The sequence below is a fragment of the Malus domestica genome, chromosome 04, assembly GCF_042453785.1.
Source record: "Malus domestica chromosome 04, GDT2T_hap1".
Taxonomy (NCBI): Eukaryota; Viridiplantae; Streptophyta; class Magnoliopsida; order Rosales; family Rosaceae; genus Malus; species Malus domestica.
Genome location: NC_091664.1, coordinates 27,941,991 through 27,963,682, shown reverse-complemented (window position 1 = coordinate 27,963,682; position 21,692 = coordinate 27,941,991). Strand labels below are relative to the sequence as shown.

General features: G+C 38.1%; 4 protein-coding genes across 5 annotated transcripts; 2 read left to right on the top strand and 2 right to left on the bottom strand.

Annotated features, from left to right (window-relative positions):
- Positions 1 to 2,495: 2,495 nt before the first annotated feature.
- On the top strand, positions 2,496 to 6,169 carry LOC114824434 (uncharacterized). Of its 2 annotated transcripts, XM_029101425.2 has the most exons (4): positions 2,496 to 2,687; positions 3,261 to 4,511; positions 4,611 to 5,592; positions 5,742 to 6,169. In XM_029101425.2, exons 2-4 carry the CDS (start codon positions 3,261 to 3,263, stop codon positions 5,993 to 5,995), a joined length of 2,487 nt encoding a protein of 828 aa, XP_028957258.2. In that variant the 5' UTR covers positions 2,496 to 2,687; the 3' UTR covers positions 5,996 to 6,169. The 2 variants fall into 2 exon arrangements, with proteins under 2 accessions (XP_028957258.2, XP_028957259.2); XM_029101426.2 differs by lacking the exon at positions 2,496 to 2,687 and having other exon boundaries at positions 2,696 to 4,511.
- Positions 6,170 to 7,201: 1,032 nt separating this feature from the next.
- Positions 7,202 to 11,024, bottom strand: LOC114824435 (protein DEHYDRATION-INDUCED 19 homolog 3-like). Its single transcript, XM_029101428.2, has 5 exons — positions 10,336 to 11,024; positions 9,695 to 9,837; positions 8,760 to 8,837; positions 8,132 to 8,385; positions 7,202 to 7,595 (listed from the first exon to the last, which is right to left on the bottom strand). Exons 1-5 carry the CDS (start codon positions 10,409 to 10,411, stop codon positions 7,487 to 7,489), a joined length of 660 nt encoding a protein of 219 aa, XP_028957261.1. The 5' UTR covers positions 10,412 to 11,024; the 3' UTR covers positions 7,202 to 7,486.
- Positions 11,025 to 11,921: 897 nt separating this feature from the next.
- LOC114824433 (syntaxin-43-like) lies at positions 11,922 to 15,305 on the top strand. Its single transcript, XM_029101424.2, has 8 exons — positions 11,922 to 12,456; positions 13,179 to 13,455; positions 13,623 to 13,712; positions 13,981 to 14,058; positions 14,232 to 14,309; positions 14,402 to 14,467; positions 14,544 to 14,624; positions 14,735 to 15,305. The coding sequence occupies exons 1-8, from the start codon at positions 12,263 to 12,265 to the stop codon at positions 14,840 to 14,842; spliced, it is 972 nt and encodes a 323-aa protein (XP_028957257.1). The 5' UTR covers positions 11,922 to 12,262; the 3' UTR covers positions 14,843 to 15,305.
- Positions 15,306 to 15,566: 261 nt separating this feature from the next.
- On the bottom strand, positions 15,567 to 19,752 carry LOC103408529 (importin subunit alpha-2-like). Its single transcript, XM_070820015.1, has 11 exons — positions 19,408 to 19,752; positions 18,575 to 18,671; positions 18,391 to 18,482; positions 18,171 to 18,302; positions 17,849 to 18,034; positions 17,496 to 17,659; positions 17,334 to 17,412; positions 16,930 to 17,058; positions 16,668 to 16,795; positions 16,203 to 16,580; positions 15,567 to 16,112 (listed from the first exon to the last, which is right to left on the bottom strand). The coding sequence occupies exons 1-10, from the start codon at positions 19,615 to 19,617 to the stop codon at positions 16,205 to 16,207; spliced, it is 1,593 nt and encodes a 530-aa protein (XP_070676116.1). The 5' UTR covers positions 19,618 to 19,752; the 3' UTR covers positions 15,567 to 16,112; positions 16,203 to 16,204.
- Positions 19,753 to 21,692: the final 1,940 nt, after the last annotated feature.

Here is a 21,692-nt window from a genome sequence, read left to right as displayed (position 1 = left end):
TAAAAGAAAAAAACTATGAGGAGTGCATAAGGATTTGAATACATCGCAGATGACTTAAGACGCGTAATTAAGTAGAGAATTGCAAAAAAATCAAAAGAGAGTACGAAAATCACTTCATTTAAAAAAAAAACAAAATGAGAACATTAAATTAGAAGATCCAAACAAGAAGTTCAATTGCTAACCCACAAAAACATTGATCAAAACCCAAATTTTTTATCTCAACCCAAGCCCAAGTTTCATCCTAACCTTTGCATTAGGTCCAACATTGGTTAGATCTAAGTTCAAGTATGTTCTCCAAAGCCCAACCACTAATTATACGCCTAATTAACATAGATAGCGTGTGTTTATCCACCAAACACAATAACTTTACCATTAATTAAGCATGAATGGTTGAAATTGCATAAGCTTAAAAGTTAAAATCATTAAGCACATGACAAATAAGACCCCATAATCTTTTTTTAATAAATTCATGTTTTTTACTTACGGTTCTTGTTAAGCGGAAAACCTACAATATCATATTGCAATCAGTGTTACGTGGAATGAACGGGCGAGGATTAAAAGAAATTATAGAATCAGGGGAAAAAAGTTAAGATAATGGATCCACACCAACTATGCGTGCCATACTCAGCTGTAGGAGAAATTTTACAGTGTGTCGGAAATACAGTCTTGTATACCGAATGTAATAATACAATAAGTTTGAAACTTGAAAAAAAAAATTTCAACCAATAATATTATGATATTTGATTTAACGGCCAATGTTCCTGACACGCTAAAAAATTTCTCCAGTTGTAGACTCGTGTCGTCTTGTGATTAGAATTATTGGGTGCATTTCCTTAATGGGCTGATTTTTATGGTGGAGCTTACCGCATATTTTAGTGGGGTCTCTCCAATTAAAGAAATAAACCCTTTAATTAACAACAATAATGATGGGAATATAACATAAAGAAACCGAAAAAATCTTAACTAATTAACTATTTAACTTTATGACTAAATAAATTTATTTGTAAATGTGTATTTCAAGTGATGATTCTCCATCAGATTTGGACGTTTCAAAATGTGTCTTTGTATGTGAACTCAATTAGTCACTTTAATATTTTGACAAAAAAAAATAGTCACTTTAATATACAAAATTATGTTGTCAACCAAGCTTCCTAAAATAAGTTTTTATATGTTATTGGCTTTTTCCTTTTTGTTGCTTAATTAGTATAGAATGGAAAATACTTATCCTGTCAATCACAATTTGATACGTGTTTTCAAATTTATCATTTTGTGTTTTTTTTAATAAATTATTTTACATAAGTGTCAAATTATGATTTGTAAAAAAAATTTAAAAGATTTTTAATAAAAAATAGCCATGTAATGTTTATTATACAATTTAATTTTAGAGTGTGTTTATTTACATAAAATGAAAAATAACTTATTTTTTTTCAACTAAAATGAAAAATAACTTTGATTGTTGACTTTTTGCGCTTTTACCCACACATATAGAACACAAAAAAATGCGGGTCCTAATGGTGGGAAAATGATCATCTCCGGATTCACTTTGATCCTCATATCCTAGTCGTTTATCGTGCATCGTACGACCAATTTTCGTCAGATACTATTTGTGTTTAATTTGAAATAAAACAAATCAAATGATTTCTGACTACACGATATACGATGAACAGCTAAGATGTGGAGATTCCTAAGATCCCCACAAAGTGGATCCGGATGGGATCCAATTCCCTAATGGTGGAGCTTAGCACACATTTTGATGGGGTCAGTTGGTTTTATAAAAATGAGATTTTATACGATACTATAGAGTATCAAATATTTCGAGTTTTTTTATTCGTTAAATATTTGGTAAAAATCACAAAAGTTATGACCTAACGGTTAAAAGGTTCGGAATATGAGATACTCTACCGTAGAACTTTTGTATAGAAAATCCTTCTTCGCATTCCTAATTTACTTTGCTCAATCTCAGCAAGTAAAAATGTCAATGTGATATTTGGGATGTGCATTTGTCACGTCATCAACTGACAACTAATGTGATAATAATTAACATAAATCTAACACGACAACAAAATAATAATTTTGCATATGACATTGCAATATTTAAAAAATGAGATACAAACGGGAAATTTTATGACATAATTTATTTTAGTTTAAAAAAGAGAATTGTTATTACTACTTCGAAAATCTCATTTTACACTCTAAATTTTTTACAATTAAAAAAAAAAACTTATAAAGAGTATAAAATGATAATTTTAGAGTGATAACAACGATACTATAAAATAAAATAAAATAAATCTGATCCGAAAAAGTAAGTCCTATGGGGGGACGTTCTTTTTTGGGTTAAAAGCCAATCAAATCTTTAAAATCCGTCCCACGCAGTGAATCGAAATATACCGAACGCCTACAAAATCCATCCATGTCGGTACGAATGACGGCCCCGGAAAGCGCAAGGGCAATTCCGTCATTCCATAAATGGAAACATCTAACTGGGACTCCAACTTGCGTACGCCGTAAGAAGCAACGTTTTTTTTTACTCTCTCTCTCTCTCTCTCCTCTCCTCTCGAGAGCATTATAAAAACAAATAACGCGAAATTCATATAAAAAAGAAAAATATAAAAACGCAAATAAAAGAAAAAAAGGAGAAAATTTTGGTACCATTTTCCATTGTTTCTGGTGCTCGCTTTCTCTCTCAGGTACCCACCACGCATCTCTATCTCTCTCTCTTCTCTCTCTTTCTCTCTCTAGAATTTTTTTTTTCTTCTGTATTTTGTGTTTGTACATGTAGGGATTTTTTATCTGTGTATTTGTATTGGAATTTGGTGTAAGAAATATATATTTTATCTGGCTCTGGTTTGAATTTGAATTTCTGGGTTTTTGGGGTGGGATGTTGTTGATATTTTTTTTCTAGGGATTTGATTCTTGAATTGGGGAATTGTTATCTGTTTGGATTTTTATTGGTAATTTGGATAAAGTTAGCTGAAAAAATGGAAAATAGAAGGTGGAGAGGGGAGAGATTTTTAAAATGGAGATTCTTGGTGGGTTTTTGGTCATGGATTTTGGTGTAATTGAATAAATTTTTGGGAAAGCGAATCCTGGTTTTTTTATTATTTATTTTTAGTTTTAATGCCGAAAACAGCAGATCGGTGATGGGAAATAGAAAAAATATTGAGGAAAGATTGTAATTTGATTTGTTTGAGCTGGATTTGGGATTCTGAAATTTGAATTAATATGTGGATTTTTGGGTTTCTTTTTGGTGCAAGGAACAGATGGTAAAGGGAGGGAAGGTTAGTTCCAAGCGAAAAATCAAGACAAGGGTTCCGTCAAAGTATCAGGGTTCCGATGATTCGGATGAGGATTATGTGATTTCGGGTGAAGAAAATGAAGTTTCTGAGGATTTAGAGGAGGATTACTGTTCTTCTTTGGATGGAGATGCGTCGGAAGAGAGCTTTGGGAGTTTTGTGGATGAGGAGGAGGAAGAGGAGGACGAAGTGAAAAAGGTGAGGAAGAAAACTCGATCAAGAGCGAAAAGGGATGCTGATGGTTTTATTGTGGATGAGGAGGAGGAGGAGGAAGAAGATGAAGAGGAAGTGAAACCGGTTAGGAAGGGAATTAGGTCAAAGGTCCAAAATGGTTTTTCTGGCCGGCCGAAAAATGGGGTTAAACCGTCAAGAAAGAGGAGAAAGATTACATATCGTGAGGTGGAGGATCAGGATTATAACGATGAAGATGATGATGACGATGAGGAATTCACACCAGATGAAGATGAATTTTCTGACGTGGAAGAAAAACCAGTGGTGAAAAAGAAGAAAGCTGATGGGAAAGTGGGCAAGCGGTGCTTGAAGAAAAAGGGTCGTCCTGTAAGAGGTGTAAAAAGGAGAAAACCTTTGGCTTCAAAGAAGCCTTTGAGAAAGAAAGGTAGAACAAGTCAGGCATCGAGGAGGAAAGCAAGAAGTGACGATGATATTGAAAGTGATAGCGATTTCATGGATAGTATTGTGCCCGTGAGAGTAACGAATGAGAAAAAAACGGTTAGGAAAAGGAGGAGAATGTCTATACCGTCAGATTCAGATTTTGTGTCTTCTGGAGCATCTGATTATGACTACACCATCTCCGAGGAAGAGAGAGAGCAAGTACGAGAAGCCAAGGAGTTGTGTGAAAGATTGGAAACTAATTTGCGAAGTTCATCAGTGCCTGCTAGCATTCAGGAGGATACACCTGTACAACAGCCAAGAAACCCTCCTAGAAGGAAGGGCAAAGAGAAGATTGAGCAAGTGAAGGTTGAGGTTGTAAAGCAGGTCTGTGGCATTTGTCTCTCCGAGGAAGATAAAAGAAGAGTGAGGGGAACACTAGATTGTTGCACTCATTATTTTTGTTTTGCCTGCATCATGGAATGGGGAAAAGTGGAATCTCGTTGCCCTTTGTGCAAGCAGAGATTTAAGACAATTAGTAAGCCTGCAAGATGTACGACAGGAATTGATTTGAGAGAAGTGGTGATACAGGTCTCTGAGCGTGATCAGGTACCTTATCGTGTTACTTGTGACATGCATTATCTTGCATTCCGTTTGCTGCTTCATTTTTTTGTTTGTTTGTTCAAATGGGTTTATTTCTTTATGCAGGTATATCAGCCGACAGAAGAAGAACTCAGGAGTTATCTTGACCCTTACGAGAATGTGATATGTACAGAATGCCACGAAGGAGGGGAAGATGGCCTCATGTTACTGTGTGATCTATGTGATTCACCTGCTCACACCTTTTGTGTTGGTCTTGGCCGAGAAGTACCTGAAGGTAATTGGTACTGTGAGGGTTGTAGACCTGTGGCTATGGGATCCTCAAGTTCACAGGCTCAGGGTCGGTTGTCTGATCAAAGAACTACAAACAACATTTTGTCGAATAGACCATCACCTACTGTACATTTTGACGAAGGAATAGACCTTAATGTGGTGTCCTCACCTCGTCCACAATTTACTCAAGGATTACCCCCTCGATTTCCTGTTGGAGGCTTTCAAGCACCTTCCCCGGTATCTGGGGCAGGAGCACCAACTCTATCAGGGAGACGCTTAATACAGCGTTATATTCAACAACTCCTTAATTCTAATAGGACGAGTTATATGGCCAGTATAAATGAGAGGAACTCATCTGATAATTTGAGTAATGATTTCTCTCACTCTCAAGCTGCTCAGACGAGGGAGATGACAGTCCAACATACCAGGACAGACGAGATGGAGGCATCTTACCACACATTCTTTGAGGAGAGATTACAAAACAATCCTTTAGCACTAGTGCCAGATAACTTGAGTACTGATTTCTTAAATACATCAGCATCAACCCCTCAGAGAAGGCAAGCAATCGAGGATCCAACTACAACATCTGCTGATAGATCTCAAAATGGAGCATTATGGCCTGTACTTACCGGAATGAATTCAGTACCAAATTCCGGACAATTCCATCACTTCAGCGGTAGACCAAATATTAGTGGATCTGATGCTGGTGTGTCCCCTAATACTGCTACGGAACAGGGCGTTTTTCAGCTAGCAAAGGAACAACTGAAAGTGATGGTCAGAAACCACTTGGATAATTTGTCCCGAGACGTTGATCTAGGTATGCGAAGCTTTCAACTTATTTGTATACTTATTTCCACATTGATATATGAAAATGCCTTAGATCTGAATCCGCCCGCTTATTCTTATGAATTATGATTCTACACTGCCAATTGGAATGTTCTAACTCCTTGTATCTTTGTGTTTCAGACAAAGACACTTTCAAGGACATTGCAAGGAGATCTATGCACACTGTCTTGGCTGCGTGCGGACGTGATCACAGAAGCTGTGAGGTAGTTCCCGTGCCTCCTCCCTCAACCTGCGCCCACATTGAATTAACGGTGGGTGGAATGACAAGTCTGATGAGAGGCCATTGTCCATCTTGTTTCGAATCTTTTGTAGGAGAAGTTGTAAAGAGGATCTTCGATACAAAACTCCCGCAGTGGTTGAGTTTACGTCTCTAGTTATCAAGGATTCTCGTTGCAACACGTGTCGTTTAGCTGTTTCCCCTCCCCCGTCGATCCTGTTTTGGTTAGGAAATTTAGACCATATTTTGTTTAGCTTATTTAATCCCATTTTTACATTAATTTGTTAGATTAGGCTAATTCAAATATATGAAAATTGCTACGTATTTATCACTTTCCATTTTTGCTCATTGGCTGTGATTATTCTGTCTGTCTCTGCTTTTCTTTGATGTTTTCTTAACGGTTGTTTCTTTGTCCACCCTTTGTTTTTTTTTACCGGAAGTTACTTATGCATTTACTATTGGAATTAACTTGGCTGCTGAACAATTCAGCAGCCTCTCCTGCTTATATCCAATCTTGTGTGGACACGTGTCCAAGTTTTGATTACCAGGATTGGATGTAAGCAGGAGTGGCTGTTGAATTTTCAGCAGCCAAGTCTTGTTCTTTACTATTTGGGAAGAATGATGCTTGTGGTAATGGACCACTCACATACCACCAACCAGCCTTTTCTTTGCCTTTTTGTGTTTGCCCTTTCTTTGTCATCCGACCCAGCCCCTCCACTACACCACCTTTCTAGTACAATAGCACATGTCAGTCCCACTGATCTTTGTACAATTTGAGACGGCTAAAAATACTTGGCTCGTTACATGTGAAACGTTTCTTTTTGGGGGCAAAGTTAATATTTCCAATTACGAAAGATGCTTGGCTCTTTGTGTGCAAGGAAATGTTTATTCTTACCGACGGATTACAATTTGACGTGTTAAATAAATATATGTATGTGTCAAACTGTAATTTGCAGATAACAAGCGACAAACATGGCTCTTTCTCCGGGGTCCTTTTTCTTCAACAACCGTTTGAATACGAAGGAACTGGCTCCATATGTCTGGTCCGATATCCTTCAATTATGCTTCACACCCACCCATGACCTTTTCCCAATTCAAAAATATTTAAAGGGCCATTTGTTTTCTAGTTGGTGGGTGGGTGGAGACTGACTGCATCTCACCGAAACAGAGGACCAAATTATGTTTCTGCGATTTAGCGTGGTCACATGTTAGATATATTGGACCTCCAACTTTTCTTACCATTCACTCAAAAGGGACTTTTCGGAATAAGAACTGGGTGCGAGCGGCGAGCACACTGTCTGGACCACCTGACCTAACATACAAAGATCCGTACAAAGTGCTAAAGGGGTTTGAGGGAGAAGCATTGAATGAAAAGAAATTATTTTCTTTTTTCTTTTTCTTTTCTTTTAAAAAGAGCTAAATATCGACCTGAAAATAACAGATGATGACGAGAGTTTTGTTGAGGCCTATAAACTAAAGTTCACATGCCAAATAATTACACTCAAATTCCTGCAACAACTTATTCCACACACTCCTAGTGCTCAATAACCATTGGGAATACTCTTAGCTACAAACCAACCACAGACTGCAAAGGGGCTCGCTCTTGGTTGTGAAAACTTTCACTCCGGCAGCGGCGCCATTGGGAAATTCATAAACCGTCGTCAAGAATGGTGGACAACAACATCCCCTGAACAAACGCGCATCTTTTCGTCTTCTCTTCCTTATCCTTGATGGACAAAGGCGGTGACTGCACGTTTCTGTGACCAAACAAACGCGTGTCAGACCTACGAAGCATGCTGAGAGGAAAATAATGAAATTAAAGAACACAGACCGGGTTTCATATGCAACAGAAAGGCAAAAAAGCATGCTCGTTTGTAGAAATTTGACAATAATGAGCATCGACAACAATTGTATAAAGTTTTATCGTTCTTTCTGCCGTGTAGTTAAGCATGATATAGTATTCATGAAAAAAGATTGAGCATGTTCTCGTACCAGAGTTGTGTGCAGTGCCCTCTTAAGTGATTAGTCAAAGTTCCTTTTTATTTGTTTCTGCAACATATTCCATGCACTCATGCATGACTAGTGTATGAAATTGCAAAAGCATCCATCGCAATTCGCAACCAACACTCATAATCCTTGTCCAAACTTCTTATACATATAATGAGATTTAGCAAGAAATCATAACCGGTTAGGCATTCAGCTTGACCAAGGGTTACAAGGTCAGAATTAGAGCAAGCTAGGGAGATAGGTTTTAGGTGTCCCATCAAAAGGAGTTTAAGATTAAATAACGTACCGTTCTGATACTCTCTCATCTGAACTTTTCTTGGCTGAGCTTGCTTCAGTTGAGAAGGGTGGCATACTAACAAAATCATCCGCCATAGGCAAAATAAATTGCGACAACAATGGATCAGGCGCTGCATTGGATGAGGAAAGTAAACAGGAAGAGCCCCCAAAAAGAGAGTGCAAATTTCCTTCCCGCAGCTCTTTCCTCAACAAAGATAGAGTTGAATGAGCTCCACTTTTCCTTGTCTTCCTCTTGCGTTGCATGTAATTACTAGTTAAGGAACTCAAGCATTGGGAGAAATCTTCAATCTGATCAATCTTTGGTAAAATGTATAATAAATCTCAAGGGTATGATGAACCAAAAGAAAACTGCCTTATGAGACCTCGTAACGTTCAATCAGAATTGTGGGAATATGGAGTATGTTTTCATGCAACAAATGGTAAATTACTAGTTTAAACCATTAAGGACTCAGATCATACCATTACAATATACATCAGATCCCCATAGGAAAGTTTTTTAGAAAGAGATGGGCATGTGGAATACTAACAAATTTGCATTGAACGACAAAGTTGATTATGACAGAAAAAAGATAACACATAACATCTGCAACAGATGACAAATCAACAGAAAAGGATATCTTGAATATACTTCCATGTTGTAGGGTAATGTGCGCAACCATATCAACCCCCACCCTCATTGCACAAACCGGACATACCTGCAGATAAACAACGTTCTTTTTTAGTAAGATTAACCTCCAGTAACCCATCCTCATTAAAATAAGAGAAATCTAACATCTAACAAATGCAACATCTTAGCAAGTTCATATAACTTGACCAACTACCTAATTTCCACTTCTCCAACCACCACATTACAACCTCATATTTCAACAAGAAAGCATTGAAATCAATTCTTCAAAGGATAAAATCTCAACTGTTTAAGAAGCTGGGATTGACGAGATTCTCTTGATATTCATAAACAAATGACTTTGAATTTAAGCATTTTGTAAAATATGATTGACTAAAGGTTGTCTTGTCAGTATTCCCTACTAAATGATGCTTGGATATGAACATACTGAGAGTTTACTCCTAATGTGAGTGAGACCAAACTATATTTGGTGTATATGTGTTTTGATATTGCAGGTAATTGGACAAACATATACACGTCTTTGGCCTCACTTCTCAAGTTAGCGTGTTCAATATACGCTCGTCCTATTGAGAGCAAGACCTGTAAGGAACTGAGAGAAGAGAAGATTAAAGTATGAACGCATTCATGATGAGTACTTCTGCAGGTATGAACTGGTATCAATTAGGGTTAACTTCTGATTAGACGCTCGGACTAGTAGAACGTGGTTTAATGGCTTTATTGGTTTCGATACTTGCTCAGTGGTGTATAATGCTTTCACATATTTCTTTATAAAACAACGCATGCAATAGATTCTCAAGAAAAGTTTAATACAAACATCAAGTCGCATAATAATTTCAATCTATATACACCAAACAATTAAAACGTACTCGCTTTCAGGATGAAACTAAGAGAAACTAGGTACTGATAGATATGAAAAAGGATTCATACCCCATTCTTCGCCTCCACCGGGTGCTCTTCATCAATGTGGCAGCACAATCCTACAATGTCAAAGTATTCGGAGCAGAACGGGCATGGAAATTCCTCCCTTATATCATCATCCCCATCAATTTCTTCAAACCCCATGAGCATGTCTACATTGCACAATCCCATGTTTCAATACGTGGAAGATCCATAAAATTGAAGAACTTTAATTAATTGGGGTTTCACCATTGAAAACCCAAAATTCTGATGTCAAAAAGTCTCGAGAAAGAAATAATGACACCCAAAGTAGTTGGATTCAGCTCAACTTGCTGAAATGTTATCATCACTAACTTTATTTTCGTGGGTCATAAAAATTTGGAAAATGGTAATCTTTCCAACCATTAATAATACAATTATTGGAAAAGAAAAAGAATCAAGCTTTCTAATTTCTCTCGTCTACCATTTACATTCTTCAGATTAAAACCAAAAAAATTAGAATATATTCTTCAGATTAAAACCAAAACCCAGAACGAAAAAAAATAATAAATAAAAAATTCAGAGCAAAAAAAAAAATCAATTTCCTTTTTGTTTCCCTACCAAAAAAGGCATTACACAAAAATCAACAACAATTAATGATCAAAACGGGAAAGAAATGAATGTGAGCTAACCAGATCGAGATCGAAGGGCGGATTGATAACGCCGAGAGGCAGAAGAAAGACGAGCGCTCCAGGAATCACCGTCCATAGCCAGCTACCCTTTACGAAATTAAACGAAAAGGTAAGGTCTTTGCGGTGCGATTTGCCTTTGGGTCCGATCTCTCAGATTCAGAAACCCGAATAATTGGGAATTTGGGAATGGGATTTTATTGATACGGACAAACAGGAACCGGCTTTTGGGGTTGGTTGAGCTGGAGGATCCGAGGCTGACGATGGTTGACGAAGGCGGCGACGGTGGCGATGGCGATGGCGATGGCAGTGGTGGTGATTGTGTAGAAAGAGGAAGGAGGAAGAGGAGGAGAGGAGGAAGGAGGAGGTATTTAATCTCTCCTACCAGTTTATTATCTATGTCTCTCTCTCTCTACGCTGTATATTTTCTGTATTTTTTTTTATAATTTATTTGTTGGGGAGGAAAAAATGGAATTTATTCCAGGTAGAAATGTGTGGTGAATATGACAAATGGCCAATAAAATGAAATAACAGTGACACACAGAGGAGAGAGAAAGAAGAGAGAGAAAGAGAGAGACAAAGCCTCTCTCTCTCTTCCTGTTTCTCTTTCTTTCTCTCTCCTGCTTCTCTCAGTGGCTGCTGGTACTCACCGTTTTACAGCTCCCTGTTTGTTGCGACTCTCTCCCTCGCTCAACTGTGCTTCCAGAGTCACTCTCACTTTGGTAGTTTTCGTGATTTGACACGTGTCGTTATACCATAGACTCACAACAAATTTAATTACGAATTTGCCTTTGAATTTCTGTGGGTTGTTCCACTTTGGTCCTCTCAGGACTCTTTACTTAGTGTTTATACGAAATACCTTTCGCAAACTCTCAACTTTTCTTGAAGTTTTAAGCAAGGTTAGTGCTATTTACATATTTATTTTTATTTATTACATTTTTTTTAATTTTCGATTGTCAAATCTAATAAATTGAACAAAATCAACAGACAAAAATTAATGAAGGTGCATATGAGGTAAAAAACGGTGTTTTAATAGCTGTACTCTTTAGCTATTTTTATTTTTAAGAAAAGGCAATATATTTCATTTCAAACCTAGACATGCTAAATAGTGTAAGGGATGGAGAGGTCCTTCTCAAGAAGATCACTAAATAATAGTAGAAGGTTCATAAAACCAAGTACAATCACCTCCTGAATGGAGGGCAAATCTAGCAAGTCTATGAGCAACCGAGTTTGCTTGGCGGAGGACATGGACAACAGAAACTTCAGCGATCACTTGCATCAAGAACTTTGCTTCCTCTATAATTGGTTCGATAAGAGACAAATCCATATAGGACAAATTTAATGCAAAAATAATCTGAAGTAAATCCCTCTCTAAAATAATGTTTGAAAACCCCTTCAGCTACATAACCCTTTAGTTATTGACTTCATTACATAAACCCTCCTTGTTTAAGAACCAAAGTGAAACATCTCAAAAATATAGGGGATAAATATGTAAATTGACTTTGACCAAATGGAACAAACTCTTTAATTCCTCAGGCCCAAGGCCCAATAGGCCCAAAAATAAAAAACCCGCACCGGAAGAAGATACCGCGGTCGTAAACAACACCGGCGAACTTACAAACCAACTGACGAAGAAGCCTTAAATTACAAAGTTACCAATTCCTCTCCAAACTCTCAACCAAAAAATTATAAATTCCAAATTCGCCGGGGCCACGTGACTCGCCGTCCCCGCCACCCCCCCTCCCCGGATATCCGATCACATGACCCCCGTCTCAGCCGCCACCGGAAGAAGAATAATCCTTCCAGTTTACCAGTTCATTTCCCTCATCATTTCGCATGACAAGGCGCGAAACCAACGTATCTGATTGTCCGTTGGATCCATAGATTTTGTGATTGTCCAGTGCGAATCTGAATCAGGAGCTCCGTTTCCATGGCGACGAGGAATCGGACCTTGGTTTACAGAAAGTATAGGGATGCGTTGAAGAGCGTCCGCGCTCCCACGAGCTCCTCCGCTTCGAGCTCCGGCGCCGGTGGCGGCCCGGTCATTGAATTGGTCAGCACTTCGCTTTTGAATCCCAATCGGAATTATGCTCCGCTCAGTACTGAAGATCCCGGTAATTCAAGGTCTCTCTCTCTCTCTCTCTCCTCTCTCCTCTTCTGTGTATGTTAATGGAAATTTTATGTTTAATTTAAGCTTTAATGGAAGTGTTTAAGATTTAATGAAGTTAAAAGTTCAGAGAAAAACATAGATCAATAGCAGAAAAGAAACGAAAGGTTTAGATAGTGGAGAAAGAAGAAGTCTTTTACTGGAAGTGTGCTGAATGCAGATTAGGTCACACTGAATTGTGATATTTAGATAGCAAAATTGAAGGCTGGATTGTTGTTTATTAGATCAGAGATACTGTAGTTTAGGCATTCGATATCGGTTGGATGATCACTAGGTGCAATGCAAATGCACAATTCGGAGCTTGCAGTGATGAACTTTTAGGATTTTATAAGCGACGGTCCACGAAGATGATTCATTGGATAGGAGCATTACGATTTGTGGGTTTTCGTATTTGAATTAGTTCTAATATGTTTGCAATGTGAGTCCCTGAAATGGTTTGGTTCTCCTTGGACCCTGCTATGCAAGAAGGTCACTGAAAGCCTTTTAGTGAGTATGAGACGTTCGTAATTACTGAAATTTGTTGCAAGAAATTGGGGGTTGAATTTGGTTTCAGAGGAGCATTATCCTTTATTATTCTTACTAGTATGCACAGAAAAAAGCGATGCATCGAGGTGCAAGAACGGATTTTTTTTAAATTTATTTCTGTAGTGTGAGAGTCATTTTGTTTTTATTGCTGCAGTCGGGGTGCACTTACTGTTGGTCTACCGCCAGCATGGGTGGATCTTTCGGAAGAGGTAGCAGCAAACGTGCAGCGTGCACGGGTAAAAATGGCTGAGCTGACTAAGGCTCATGCAAAAGCTTTAATGCCTTCTTTTGGAGACGGTAAAGAAGATCAACGTTTGATTGAGAGTCTTACGCAAGAGATAACTAATTTGATAAGGAAATCCGAGAAGAGACTACAGAGGCTTTCTGCAGCTGGGCCTTCTGAAGATTCAAATGTTAGAAAAAATGTGCAGGTAAGAGTTAGAACTTAGAAGCCACTAAATATTTTTGGCAGCACAGTAAATGATTAGGTTTTCCTTAGTCTTGTTTATTCCAGAGTGTTGCACTCTTGAGTGGGGCGTTATCTATAATTCAAGTAATCCCAAAGAGCAGTGCTAATGCCTGCATGTTTCTTTTGCAGCGCTCTCTTGCCACTGACCTTCAGACCCTGTCAATGGACCTTCGCAAGAAACAATCAACTTATTTGAAGCGACTCAGGCAGCAAACAGAGGTGCGAAAAGAATTTTACCTTGTAGCCATTCAAGTCAATGGATTGTTATACATCATACCTTTGTTTCAACATTCTGTTGTTACTCTGGCTTGATAATCTAGTTCATACGTAATATTTCCATATACTTTTTGGAACTTGGAATCGTGTTTCCGCGTTCAGTTTGTATACCGAGGGTAAATGTGTGATCTGACATGTAATTGGAAACTAGTTAAACTTATAGTTATATATTTTCAAACATTTCTTTTGTTTCTCATTTTTGGTGATACAGGGTCAAGATGGGGATGATTTAGAGATGAACCTAAATGGAAGTACATCGAGAATGGACGGTGATGATTTGGATGACATGGTAAGCTTTCTCCAGTTGATAAACATTTTCTCAAGATCTTGTCAATCACGACAAATATGAGTGCACTAAATTCCCTATACAGTGTATTTGTAGTGTTGTTGAGTGATCAAATTTTAAGACATTTTTTTACCATAGATGATCGTAATATGATGATAATACACGTATCCTGTCAGATGTTTAATGAGCGTCAGATGGCCAAGATAAAGAAAAACGAGGCATTCACAGCAGAAAGGGAAAGAGAGATCCAACAGGCAAGTGAAGATCTTTTCGTTGTTTCTAAATTGACTGGTGTTTGATCATGCTTCTTTCGCAATTGACAAATACTCGTTTCTCTTTCCAATAGGTTGTGGAGTCTGTGAATGAGCTTGCTCAGATTATGAAGGATTTGTCAGTACTAGTGATAGACCAGGTTAGTATTCATGTCCTGTGGAGACATGAATTTCAACGGAAAATCAGCCATTAACTAAATATCGTTTCTTAAACAGGGAACTATTGTTGATAGGATAGACTACAACATTCAGAATGTAGCAAGTACAGTCGATGAGGGCCTCAAGCAATTGCAAAAGGTACCTTTCTTACGTCGTCAATCATCATACTTCATCTGTATGTTGTTTTCAGATTCTTTTCCGTGTGTGTTCTTGTGGAACATTATGTTTAACGGATGGGGGGCTTACAGGCTGAGAGAACACAGAAACAAGGGGGGATGGTGATGTGTGCTACCGTACTCGTTATCATGTGCTTTGTCATGTTGGTCCTCCTAATCCTCAAGGAGATATTCTTTTGATCTACAAAGCGAAAGGTCAGTTGATTCCCGATTTTGGTTTCGTTCTAATTGTCATAACCCCTCCCTTCGGACTTCTAAGCGTGCAAAGATGCTATCCGTAGCAGAAGATTCGACAAGTTTTGGAGTGCCCTAGTTACATATACCACTTCAAGTCACTATTTGTGAATTCCTACTAATTTCTGGGTATTACTGTATTAGTAGAAAGAGGGGAGGGGGAGAGGGGTAATGATTCATTGGGGAATGGACGCCCCGGAACCTGTATAGAGCTTTAGATACACGTTCTCCTTGGGGAAGGGCGTTTTCGTCGAAGGATCTACGTTGATTCTTCCGATTTTCGTTTGCCGGGATTTTGTGCTTTCATTCCCCAGAACTCGTGTGTAGGATGACGCGTTTATTTGTTCCATTACATGTTTGATCATTCACTAAAGCGAAATACATCAATTTTAGCTGTTGTGCACGGTAATGATTCGCGTCGCTTTGATTCTCTCTAGTTTTATTCAATTCAAGGGCGATAAATAATCAAAGGGTGTGCGGGAGGGAAAAATGGCGTGCGAAGATCAGTTCCTTGAAGTCGTTAATCAAGGAATTAATGTTGAAAGCCGATAAGAAATCGCGGTAAGTGAGGTCAGCTATGTGATTACTAATGAAAAGATCTGCATATTTTCATGCAACGGATGAATGCCCAGAAGCTAACAAACATCGACAATTCTAAACAGAAACGAAAGAAGTAAAATTTCTCCATCATATAAAATATAACCAATAAAAGGTATACCTTCCGGCAATATGATTCGACTCCGACCCAACAACAAATCTTGAACCTGAAAACAGGACGACGAAGATTCAACAAGAAGACAGAACCGTAAACAAGAACAGAAATCCTTCGACTGTCGGACTATAAAAACAACGTTGGGAGTTCCAAAACACCTCCGATCAACTGTAGTAGACATGGGAGACCAATATATGACATGACACCTAAAACAAATGAAGACTATGAAAAACTCAACGTCTTTTGCTTCATGGGATAATGACCCGACCACAGGAAATAACGACTCTCCAAGAAAATAACTCCGGTTCTTTCTTTTAATATGTGTTGCTGATGTCCATATGATCAAACCCATGAGAGCCTGAACCGATTTAAACCAGCTGGTTCAAACACCTGAGCCAGCTACCCCCGACAACAATGAACCCTACAACAGGACTCGAACATAACATGACGCCTGACCTGACCCGACCCGACTGGACTGGATTATTGCCTTGCTGAGGAATGCTTCTGCAATTGATAGAATAATACAATTCTAAGCATCAATAACACCGTCCACATTCCAAACATGAAATTATGGATTTGTGAAATGTGCATCACCTCTAGCCGAAGTTGAATCCACCAGATGGGACAGTTGGAACGTCATTCCCTCCAAAGTTGAACGCAGCTGGAGCAGCCTCACCTGGTGGCATTGTTTCATCATCGTCCTCCAACCAATATGTCTCAAGCATCTTTACTGCCTTCTCATAAATCTCTGTGTTGTCATGACTCTGGAGACTTTCAATTTTCTCTAACCCATCAGCATCTTCAATCGCTTGAGCATAGAGATTCACACCCCCGGTAGTCCCCAGGTTCTTCTCGGCTTCACCAACCTTCAAAATGTTCTCCAGGCCCTCTAAACAGACGGTAACAATTCTAGGATCTGGGCAGACAAGAAGATCACAGAGTGGCTTGATACACCCTTGACTAACTAGAAACCTGTCAGCGAAAAGACAAAATAAATCAGCGGATAAGAAAGCTTCATACTTCATATAAAAAAAAAAGTTAACAAGATTCTCTTCATACTTTATCTGTTCATGAGAACCGCCAGAGGTAGCATTTGAGATAGCCCATGCAGCCTCTTTCTTTATATCAAACTCAGCATTTTGAAGCAGATTAACAAGAGGACTGATTATATTTGCTTCAACTACAGCCTGTTTAATTCAAAAAGTAATTGGTAACATCAGTACCTCGGATGCGAAACTTGACAGAAAATCTAAATCAAGTTCTAAGTTTCATGATTCCACGAATGTAGATATATAAAGAAACTTGAAAATCTTTGTATTACCCGGATCTGATCCTTGTTTCCGGCCGTGATGTTTGAAATAGTCCAGCAAGCTTCCTTCTTGATGCTCTTTTTGTAATTGTTAGTCAAAAGGTTCAGCAGGCAAGGAAGAGCTTGATGTTGGATGATAACCTAGGAAGAAACAACAGCTCATTAAATCCAAATGCAGAAACAGAAATGTTACAACGGCAAAGGGAAAATCTGTCCGTTATTCAAGTAAACTTAAAATTCTGTTATGCCCAACTACAATTGTTCCCCCTTTAGCTCCATTTCATCTGTCTAGAGAGCAAAGATGTTCACCATTCTCTATAGGGGCAACCAAAGAGAGAATAATATGCTGAGCCACATATCATCTATAAACATCTATGTGGGAAACAAGACAACTAAAAAGCCAAAGAGCAAACAACCTGAGTTTGCATATCATCTCCGGTAACAATATTTCCAACCGTACGGAGAGCAGGAATGAGAACAGAAGGGGATGGATGCCTGGAACAATGCTTAGGAAGGTCAGAATTTCCAGAACATAACAATAAGGGAAGAAATACGAACAGGGAACTGTAAGCACCCACATTAAAAGCTCAACAAGCCGGGGGCACACTCCAGATTCAATAACAGCTTGGATCTTGTCATTTGTACCATCAGAAAGATAAGAAAGAGCCCAACAAGCATCAGTCAAAACTTCTTCATCGTTTGAATGAATCAAACGCGCAAGAGCTGGAAGGGCAGGCTTAACCTGAAACAAAAATAAAAAATAAAAAACTCAAACAGCCATTCTTGGTATGGACACAACCTGAATTGACTTCCCTACAATAGGACCTATGTTGCCAACATATTACAACAGACTGTACTACCAAAGCCATATAACACCTAAATGACTAAGTTCAGAATCTTTCAAAGTTAAACATAACTAAAAAACCCTAACCTGATCAAATGGAGGCTGTGGTTTGCCCCTGCAAAAATTTGACAGTGTCCAAGTTGCGTTTCTCAGCATAGAGAGCTTTGCATTCTCATTAAGCTGCGAAAGCAATGGAAGCAAAGCCCCATTACCAAGTACAAGATCACGGCATCTAGGGGAATCACCAGCAACATTTCCCAGTGCCCAAACAGCCTGCAAGTTAAAGAAGACAAAGGAAGTGAATAAATGACGGTCAACATCTACAGTAAATAAATATAAACTAGAAAGGAGCAACAAAATAAACCTAACAACTTGGAGCAAACCCTCAACTGATCTTCCCAATGTTTACCTGCTCACGAACATCATCACTCGGAGAACTAAGCAGTTTCACAAATATCGGAACAGCTCCGTGATCAATTACCACCTTTGTATTATCAGATGTCCCAGAAGCAATGTTTGTAAGAGCCCAAGCAGCCTCAAACTGCAGAAAATTGTATGCAAAATTTTTTAGCACAGAAATAAATAAGATGGTAATCAATAACTGAAACATTAATTAGAAAGTATCAAACCTGAAGTTGTGGAAAATCCTCCCTCATTAGAAACTCAACAAAGCGAGGAACGACACCCGCTTGTATGACTTCCTCAATCGGAGGGCTACGTTCTAGCATGTAGGGGAATATAACAATCAATAGGAACGTACAGTCTAATGTATGAAAGAAAGAAAAAATTGTACAGCCACAAACGTCTACTAACCAATTGAAAGCAACTTCCTAAACTGAGTTGTTGCCTCAAGCTGCAAACTGCCCTCATCACCCCAAACACCAGAAACCATGGATGGTAAATGCTCTAGCTGTATCAAAAAATATTCAACCACTATTAGTATTATCTCCAACAAGACGTCAAACCTACCAAAAGTTAAACCATAATTAACATGTTCTACAGGAACAAAAATAGGAGCATCGATTTTCCTTTCATTTCAAACTCTAGAACGTACCATAAAGTTTTTGTGTGGAATTGCATGAATCATTAATCAGCAACAAACACGACACAATAACCTCAACACGGTTCAGTAACTTCAAAATCTAAACATTTTGGAACCCTAAACAATATCTCAAACTAAGGCAAGGCTTAACCAAACAGCAACAAGTCAATTTGATGCTAAAGTCTACTAAATAGAAAACACTCCATCCTCGCATGAAAAAACAACTACAGCAGAGTGAGTAATCAGCATGCATCTAACAACCGCTCAAAGGAGTAAAACTATTTCCGCACCGATCACAATCGCCTACCCACAACTCTTAAGTCTGATTAACTCTCCAAAGAATCAAACCTTAAACCGACAGTTACTCGGGCAATAAATTTCGATCGTATGCACTAAAATTAGCTTCCATTTCAGCTAAACGCCTGAATTAAAATTGAATGTATTTGATAAACACAGTAACCAATTAATCAATCCAAATCCAACAAAACACAGACTGACCAAAAGCGTACATTCATCTTAATCAGTAAAATCCCAATTTAACAAACCCTACAAATCAATTCAATCAAACCCCCAAATCAGCCAAAAATCAAACATTAGGTTTCACCTTCTTATCCAGACCGGAGGAGTGAAGACTGGAGGGCAACTGCTGAGTTTGAAGCCCCTCGCGGCGCTTCTTCTGGAGGCTCTCTTCTCTACGGTTCTTCCTGATCTCCACCATGTTGTCCTCCCTCCGACGCCGCCCCTCCTCCGCGTCCACAGCCACCTTGTACCTGTTCCGGCGGACCTCCGCCCTCGCGTTCGGCCTCAACGACATCGTTTCAATTCAAATCAAGAATCGGAAGCCCTAGGAGAGAGAGATAGGGTTTTAGCGAACAGAGGAGAGAGAAGGAAGAGAGAGAACGTGGGAGTGGGTTTGTCTTTGTGTGGTTTTTTGAAGTGAGAGAGAGATGGGGAAATGGAGACGATTTTTATAGCGTTAGTGGAAGAGTGGAGGGTGTTGGGATTTTAGGCTCGGATCGGCACGTAATTACGGAGATTGCCACACGGTTTGAATTTGAAGATGAGGGGAAAGGTGTTACTTTCTTTGGTCTTGTTCGATTGTCCGATGATGGCCAATTGTGTTTTTTTATTTCAAAACCGGACCCAAACCGGTTCATTGAGAGCTTTATTGTTTGACCCAACCCTAGCAAAGTGTCTCGAAATTGCTATCGGCCGGTTATCAAAGTCGATTGGTCACGGGTGGTATACCACGTATTTTTATATAAGTTATGAAATTTTTTATTTTTTAAGTTATTAATTTTTTAACATACATATCTTATTATTTGTATAGTAACAAATGATGTAATGGTCATATTGAAAATGGTTAACCACTTGCGAGCCATTTTTCGGCCAAACCAATGCGAGTTAGCCATCGAGAAAGGTACCATTATCTTCGTCTCATCGAGAAGTATGATTTTGGTTTTTGAATCACTCGATTTCCTTGAGTATTAAAGAAGTTATGAACGTTTAAAGTTTACCTAGTTTCCGAATAGTTTTCCAGTTTTCTCACGAATTTGTCACCTTTCAGACTATTTTCTGGCCATCTCCGGCAACCATTGGGCTTCCAAATAGGTATAATCTTATTCTACATTTTCCTATCTTCATTTTGATGTATTATGGATCAAATTTGATTAATAATCGATTGAGTTACGAAGCTTTGAAAATAGCTCAAAGAGTTTTTAACAATGACCAAAATCATGGATGGTAGACAATCTCATGATCATTTCTATTGATTTTGAATCTCATTGATCATTCATATGGATTATACAAATCTCATGGATCATTTTAGATATTTAGCATATAATTATTTTTGTAGGAGCAATGCGATTACTAAATTTACACGACAACAAAATGTAATCAAAGTATATCGAAAAAGAATTAATTGTCGAAAATAATTTTAGAAAACTAAAATGAGTATGACAAACCGAGGTGTTTGACTTTCCTTGAAATTTCTTATAAGGTCAGAATTGTTTTATAGGAAAAAATAATGAATATTTTTTAAATATTAAAAATCACTTATTTTTGTTTTTTTTAATAGGAAGAAAAATAGACTTCATGGGCTTCTCTAAACCGAAGTTTATCGGTCCAGCCAACATGCCCAGTAAAAAAGAAGGCCTTAAAGAAGCCCAAGTCAAATCGACAAAGGGCTTAGGGAAAATAATTATTTTCTTTGAACTCATAGGATTATAAAGTAAAAAGTGCGGTAATTAAGCGATTAATAAACTTCGCAACTGTTAAATTTCACTATATCATGCTTTTTTTTATTTCACTGTGTGATAGCTTTCAGACTACATGGATTGAAGCTCTAGTTATATTTTTTTTAATGGTGTTGTAGTTCTTGTTCTTTAGAGAAATATGAGCGTTTAGAGACGAAATTTAATTGTACACAAAACCACTCTTATGAAATTATGAGCCTAATAAATATAATTCTTCACAACGGCCTCACACAAGATTTCCTTCTGAATTTTTTTTTCATTTGATATATATATATATATATATATATTTTAAATCTCTTTCTATTCTCGATGAAATTTTACTGGTTGATTTATGCTCACTCTTGATATCAATTCATTCCGATTCTAAGAAAAGGTGAAGATTTGCAAAGAGCTTGTAACTCAAATGGTTAAATAGTATTTACTCATGCATTCGAAATTCTAGATCGATTTTTCTTTTCCCCTCGTTTGTATCAACCAAAAAGAAAGGAGTATAGGACAAGTAATAAAATATGTCAACCATAATGATTATTCTCGAACTCGACTCAATTATAACTGAAGGAAAATATCAGAGTGAATCTAGCACCACTAGATTTTGTAGTCTAATAGGAACATAACATTTGAGGTTGGTGCAAAT